The sequence below is a fragment of the Vigna umbellata genome, chromosome 11 (assembly GCF_029865625.1).
Source record: "Vigna umbellata cultivar VRB3 chromosome 11, Vumbellata_1.0, whole genome shotgun sequence".
In the NCBI taxonomy this organism is placed as follows: domain Eukaryota; kingdom Viridiplantae; phylum Streptophyta; class Magnoliopsida; order Fabales; family Fabaceae; genus Vigna; species Vigna umbellata.
The window spans coordinates 18,849,959-18,857,030 of record NC_142175.1 but is presented as its reverse complement, the minus strand read 5'-3'; the positions used below and the strand labels follow the sequence as shown (position 1 = coordinate 18,857,030).

Below are 7,072 nucleotides of genomic sequence, written 5' to 3'. Positions count from 1 at the left end.
TTAAAAATGTCATTTTACTTTACTAACATTTTGATTAACGATTAAAGTAGTAATTGTTGTTTCGGATCATACTACGACTTTACCCTTGCCCAGCTTGACAAAATTGGTAAAGGAATAACCAACCTTTGTAATTGTCTGCAGTTTGCTACGAAAACTTTGAAGTTAGATCAATACAAAATTATTAAACTTCCCGATGCATGTGGGACTAAATTTTACTTTCCAATTTTTGTATGTGTTTTGGCCACTTGGTCCTCCCTCATACCATAATCCATAAACCATTCATGTATAATTTGTTAGATTGGTTACTGAACCAGTAAAAGAATAAACAAAATCATTATATGCAAGCCAACTTTGGTTCCCTGAGATTTACGAATTTAAATGTGTGTTGTAATATTCAGTGATGGAATGTTTTAGAAGTGTTATGTGACTTTTTTTAAGCGTTTTTGTTTTCTAGAGAAATATTTTGAATAGTCTGTGACACAGGTCTCAATCCAATTTTCTCTGACCAATTCTTGAACACAAATAAAACAATAACAAATCCATCAATTTAATATAACTTCGTTTATCATTCAGCTTAAAAGTAAAAATAAAAAAATTAACAAAATTTATCAATCTCGTGATATTTAACCAAAATCCACAGTAAAAGATCTGAAGCAGAAGCAGAATCCACTCCACATTGGTGAATAGAGATGTACAAAGGACAACGTTTTAATGAAGGCATGGAATGAACTTGCTGAAAGGGGCAGAAAGTCTATGAGTCAACACTGCTCTTTCTCATACAGATTCCACATGCAATGCACACCACAAAAGTTTTCTCCATCTCTTTCCACAAATATGGACCCCTTCAACAATTCCTACTATAATTTTTCTGGAAAAACTGCGTTTTCCATTTTTTCACCGAAAAAGATTGGGAAGAATTTTGAAAGGATGTTTCCATCGAGAAGAGTTATGGCGTTCTATATGATGAGTGAGGTATTATCTGTGATTTGTCGCGCCATGCCTCCTTCCCTCATTGAGGAACGACAGGCTTTGCTCCACAGTGGTTGGTGGAATGATTACCTAAATATCTCAGACTACCGAAATATCTCAGATCATTGTTATTGGCCGGGTATCTTTTGCAATGAAACTCTAAGAAGTGTTGCTACTATTGACAGTGGGTCCATCAAGATTCCTTCATCAAAAGAATTGCTTTGGATTGAGAAGTTGAACGTCAGTGCCTTCCCCAATTTAGTCTCTCTGCATCTATCTGGAATGGGTCTTAGAGGAACCATCCCCACAGATATAGGTTCTCTTACATACCTTACCTCTCTTGATTTGTCCAACAATGGTCTCCAAGGTAAGTTTATTGCAATTCTCTTGATTGTGTTATCCCTTACTAATTCTGTCAATAAAGGAGAATATAATAATCTCTTTCTTGTTCTCATCTAATTGCAGGTTCAATCCCTCCAACTTTAGGTCGATTGGAGAACTTGGTACATCTCTGCCTTCATTCTAATCAACTAGAAGGTCACATACCCGAGCATTTAGGAAATTTGTCCAAATTAGAAGCTTTGCAACTATCTCATAACAAAATTTCGGGTTTATTACCTCCCAAACTTTTGCAAATGGACAAAATGTCCTCTTTAAATCTCTCGTCCAATCAATTATGTGGTTCAATCCCATTAAAAACCATGAGATGTCCCTTTGCTACAATAGTTGATTTGAGTCATAACTTGTTTAATGGAAATATAACCTCTCAAATTGGTTGTGTAAATGACCTTAATCTTAGTCACAATTTTCTTGTTGGTGAGATTCCATCTCCTTTTACATGGAGCTCCGAACTTAGACGATTGGATCTCAGTTATAATAATCTTTCAGGTAAAGTACACCAGGAACTTTCTAGTCTATCATACATAAACCTTGCATACAATTCCTTGGACTTCTCACAAGACCTTGACTCAAAATTGAAGGTACCAGACTATTGTTTTTTCAAGGAAGACTCGTTAATTGATGATAATCACATGCTAAATTTCACATATTGCCACTTATTGAACCACACGAATCCTCAAACTAGAAAAAGTAATCCCATGATCATGTTAATTATTCTTCCTATAATTTTCTTCAATCTTTTTGTACTCCTTCCATTAATATATTTCTCAAGATGTATTCCTAAGAAAAATTGTGGACGAATATCAACAAAGAATGGAGACTTGTTTTCTATATTCAATTATGATGGTAAAATTGCATTTGAGGATATCATTGAAGCAACTGAAGACTTTGACCTCAAGTACTGTATTGGGACAGGCGGATATGGTAGTGTTTATAGAGCACAATTACCCAGTGGTAACGTTGTAGCATTAAAAAAGCTTCATCGAATGGAATCTCAAAATCCATCTTTCAACAAAAGTTTCCACAATGAGGTGAAAATGTTAACAGCAATTCGTCATAGAAACATTGTAAAGCTTCATGGCTTTTGCCTCCACAATCAATTCATGTTTCTTATATATCAATACATGGAAAGAGGTAGTTTATTTTATATTTTGAATAACGATATGGAAGCTCATGAGTTGAATTGGAGTAAAAGGGTAAATGTCATTAAAGGGATGGCACAAGCTTTAAGCTACATGCATCATGATTGTACCACACCAATGGTTCATCGAGATGTAACAAGTAGTAATGTTCTATTAAACTCACAATTAGAGGCTTGTGTCTCAGACTTTGGTACAGCTAGACTCCTGGATCCTGATTCTTCAAATCAAACCTTGGTAGTTGGCACTTATGGCTACATTGCCCCAGGTGAATGTCATTTTCTATTACAAAACCACTATTTTTTATAAATGTTGTAATAATATATTTTGATAAGTTAGTTAACTTTCTTCATTTCTTTGTCCACAACAGAGTTTGCTTATACATTGACTGTGACAGAAAAATGTGATGTTTATAGTTTTGGGATAGTGACTTTGGAGACATTAATGGGAAAACATCCTAGAGAGTTAATCTCAACTTTATCAAACCCAATAACTCAAAATATGTTGGTGAAAGATCTCTTGGATTCACGTCTCCCTCTTCCTCTTGAGAAAGATGCTAAAGATGTAAATCTTATGATAAATGTAGGATTATCATGTTTGTGCTCCAAACCAAACTTGAGGCCATCAATGCAACAAGTGATTGAGAAACTCTTTAGTTTTACATTGCCATTAGATTTGCCTTTCCATGAAGTTTCCATCCATCAAGTGATGAGCCAAGACATATTTCATCTTTCATCCAAGTTTCAAGAATGAACTCTAATGAGCCAACGTTATGGGAAGTAACAATGTTTTGTAAGAAATTATCCTTCACTAAATGCAACAAATTTAGGTCATTGTTGTTTTTTTATAGTTTACATTAATAATTTCTTTGCTATTTTGGTTACCTTTATTTGTTTATATTGTGACTGATCATGGAATCGTTCACCTTTCTCATAATAAAATTTCAGGTTTAATACATCCAAAACTTTTGCAAATGGGCACAATATCCTCTTTTTAAAGCTTCGTGACTTTTTTTCCACAATCGGTGCATGCTTTTGGTATATCAATACACGAAAAGGGATAGTTTATTTTATATTTTGATCCATCAATTGATGAGTTCATACACAGGTTACCTTTCTTCCAAGTGTCAAGAATGAACTCTAACGAGTAAAAGTTAAGGTATGTGATAAGACTTTGCATATCAAGAACAAGTAAGAAATTTTCCTCGCTTGAATGCAGAAAATGCATTTTTTTGTATTTTTGAGTTTACATTATCTTCACCCTTTTTTTGGTTTACTTTTGTTTCTTTATAGCATGATTTTTGTATGATATTGTGAAGAGTGCAATTATCTATCTCCCAACAAATAATCAAGCTACTTCACCTTTATTTTGATTAGAAATTGAAGTAGAGTAATAAATTATGACAAAGTTGATGGTTCATTTTGACCTGTTATTAAATTAAACCTAATATATTTTAAAATTATAATCGAGTGATTATTAGCATTAGTTAATGTTTAAAATCACTACACCATTTTCATTATTTTTTATATATAATTATATTTTTTTACTTCACAAATTTTCTCATCATACTAGTATAAGTTTTAAAGGTGTCAAAATGGGTTCAAACCTATGAGTCAATCTAAGTTATCCTAGGTTCAAGTTGGGTTAACTTGAAAAAAAAACATAATTTGTTTAAATATGATAAAATTAAACCCAACTTACTTAATTCACAATTTAAACTACCATGTTAGAGGTGCGTTGATCGATATGTAATCTACTGATAACCTTTTAACATTTTTTAATCAGTTTTTCATTATAATTATTTACTACTTTTAAGTAATGTAGGTTGACAATTTGATTTTTTTTAAAATTAGAGTGTTGTTAAAGAATGTTTAAATGATTTAGATGTGTGATTTATTTGTTTTACTATTGATAATTTTATTTTCACTTATATATTTATATTAATGTGTTGTGAACATTCTGATTGTACAGTTAGGAATAGATGAGTAAGGTTAATTTACTTTAGTTGTAGTACAATAAATATATAAAATAAGTTGAAAAATGAAATCAAACTTAAGTGAGTCAATTTACTTAATCTATTAACTCGTGATAAATAAGTTAGATTATAAAATTTCTAATCTATCAATAAATAAATTGTTGAGTTAACTCATTTTTAGAACTAGAATGACTATTTTTTTTGTAATTAGTAGTTTTGGTTTTGGTTCTTATAACATTTGTCTTTTTTTTTCTTTCTAAAATTAAAAATTATTGTTTTGATTGCACTGTATTCAACGAAAAGTCAAATAATCAATTTTAAGTCATGTCTTGATTAATAATAATTCAACAAGAAGTCAAAAAATTATTTATCGAGAAGTCAAATAATAATTTTAAGCCATGTATCTTGTTAAACAATGTAACATCTGATGATAAATTTATGAACACCGAAAAACGACGTCAAAAACTTGTTTAATAATCGGCAAGTGTGACCGAATCGTATCAAGTAATAAAATTAGGTAAGACTAAGTATAGTTTTCCCAAAGGACTCACAGCCTAGTTAGTTATATGATTTGTTGATTATTTAATACTTGTGAACAATTGATTGTAGGTTTAAATGCAAAAGACAATAATTAAACATGTATGCATGAATTTGATCAATGGAAAAGAGGAATACAAACACTTTAATGAGTTAGATGGATCCGTATGTTGTTGGGGTTATCAATTTCATCTTATCCACTCTCATATACTTTTAGGAATTCATCATTCTTTTCATCTATTGCTAATGCCACTCTCTAAATCACCTTGCAAGAAGGTCTATCCTTAATTACGAGTTCATACAATTCCTAGCATCCCTAATAATTAATTCTGAAGTGCAGAAGCTTAACGGCAACCAATATGCTATTGGGAGAAATTCCCCGGATCTAGATTTCCCCGTACGTTCACAATGTCACATGAATCAACTTTGCCTTTCATTTAACCACAATCAAACACACTCACAAGCAAGTATCATCACAAGGGCTTTTCTATGGCTTGTAATGTGGTTGGGCTAAGAAGAAAATTGGTTTTTCCGGATCACAAAATCCTTGAGTTAAGAGAATCATTCATAAATTCATCATTTAAACACACTCTCTCACTTTTCAAGAAACCATTCTCACTTCTTCCCAACTTTTCCTTGCATTGAGCTTTTCTTTTCTTTCTTTTCTTTCTTTTCTTTCTTTTCTTTCTTTTCTTTTGTTTTTCTTTTTCTTTTTCATTTGCTCAAGACCTAGCTCAATCTTATTTTCTTTTCCAAATTTCCTAACAACCCCAAACTTGAACCTTTATCAATACCACACAAAATATTCTTAACTTAACTCAAGGTAAAGATTTTCAAAAGGGGTTTTCATATCCTGTATAAGGCTAAAGGTTCAAAGGGTAAAACACATTGTGCTCTCTTTTATTGGGCTAAAAATCATGCATTGGCTAAAAAGGGATAACAACAGATGACCTTGATCATATGAAACATACAAACAAGTGATTCAATCATAGAAACTTGGGCAAAGTCATTCATGCTTTCAAAGTAATAGCAATTATTCACAAAAACTCTGGAGTCCAATCCTCACATAAGCTAATTCAAGTTCCACAATTCAGATAAACATCCTGCTCAGTAACACAATCACAAATCATCATGCATTTATTTCCCAATATTATGAGCAACCACCTGTATATCAGCATCATGCATCATCTCAACATCAATCAATGTAATCAACGTCATGAAGCAACACTCATCATAAACATCATCATCATCAAACCATTGCACACAAATAAAGTCTAAGCCAAAGTACATCAAATCCTATACTAATAACATAAAGATGAACATAAATTAAAACGATAAGTTTAGAAAACTGGGTTGCCTCCCAGTAAGCGTTTCTTTAACGTCACTAGCTTGACCCAATAAAGCTCGAGTTTGATTTTCAATGTTAATGTGCTTCTTCCTTTCATGACACCAGCATAATCTCAGCATCTTTCTTGTCACCAACTTGACTCTTCTAGAGTAAGGAGCCTCAATCTCAAGAACTCCATTTGCCTTTATATCATTGATAACCCATAACTTGTTCTTGAATTTCACTGGTTTGCCAAGGTAGGGTTCATTATTTTCCATCACAGAGTCATGGTGAACGAGTTTTTCTTCCTTATCTCCATCATCTTCCTTCAACCTTGGAAAGCAACAACTATGATTCCTCTTGACCGACTTGACAGCTTTATCAAGTAGACTAGTCACTGATAGAACTTCGTCTTTAGCTTTTAGACTAGTCTTTGTTACTTGTATTGGTTGCACCTTATCAAAGACATTAAAAGTTACCTCTTCATCTTGGTCTTTCAATTGCACAGTTCCCTCATCCAGAAAAAGGTAGCCAAGCGTGAGACAACGTACTCTGGTACTGAGGGCCCCTAAAGTGGCGCTCAACGCTGCTGCGGTCCTTTCTTTTATTCTTTTCAATCTCTTCCTGAGTTCCAACTCTTTACTACTTTCAACTCTTCTTCCAAATCATCTTAATTCTTGTTGAAAACACTGAAATCTAGCACAAAGCCATAAAATTCACCTTCAA

At 32.7% G+C, this 7,072-nt stretch overlaps 1 protein-coding gene across 2 annotated transcripts; it reads left to right on the top strand.

Annotated features, from left to right (window-relative positions):
* Positions 1-573: 573 nt before the first annotated feature.
* LOC124834395 (uncharacterized) lies at positions 574-3,743 on the top strand. Of its 2 annotated transcripts, XM_088102139.1 has the most exons (4): positions 574-1,336; positions 1,435-2,775; positions 2,878-3,299; positions 3,455-3,743. In XM_088102139.1, the coding sequence occupies exons 1-3, from the start codon at positions 712-714 to the stop codon at positions 3,258-3,260; spliced, it is 2,349 nt and encodes a 782-aa protein (XP_087958265.1). In that variant the 5' UTR covers positions 574-711; the 3' UTR covers positions 3,261-3,299; positions 3,455-3,743. The 2 variants fall into 2 exon arrangements, with proteins under 2 accessions (XP_087958265.1, XP_087958264.1); XM_088102138.1 differs by having other exon boundaries at positions 2,878-3,743.
* The last annotated feature ends 3,329 nt before the right edge of the window (positions 3,744-7,072 follow it).

What these genes read in the sequence shown, in the direction of transcription:
- LOC124834395 (XM_088102139.1), top strand. Translation starts at nt 712, where the DNA reads ATGAAGGCATGGAATGAACTTGCTGAAAGGGGCAGAAAGTCTATGAGT. An exon ending in GTCCAACAATGGTCTCCAAG is followed by an intron (nt 1,337 to 1,434) that starts GTAAGTTTATTG and finishes ATCTAATTGCAG; the next exon opens with GTTCAATCCCTCCAACTTTA. An exon ending in TTATGGCTACATTGCCCCAG is followed by an intron (nt 2,776 to 2,877) that starts GTGAATGTCATT and finishes TGTCCACAACAG; the next exon opens with AGTTTGCTTATACATTGACT.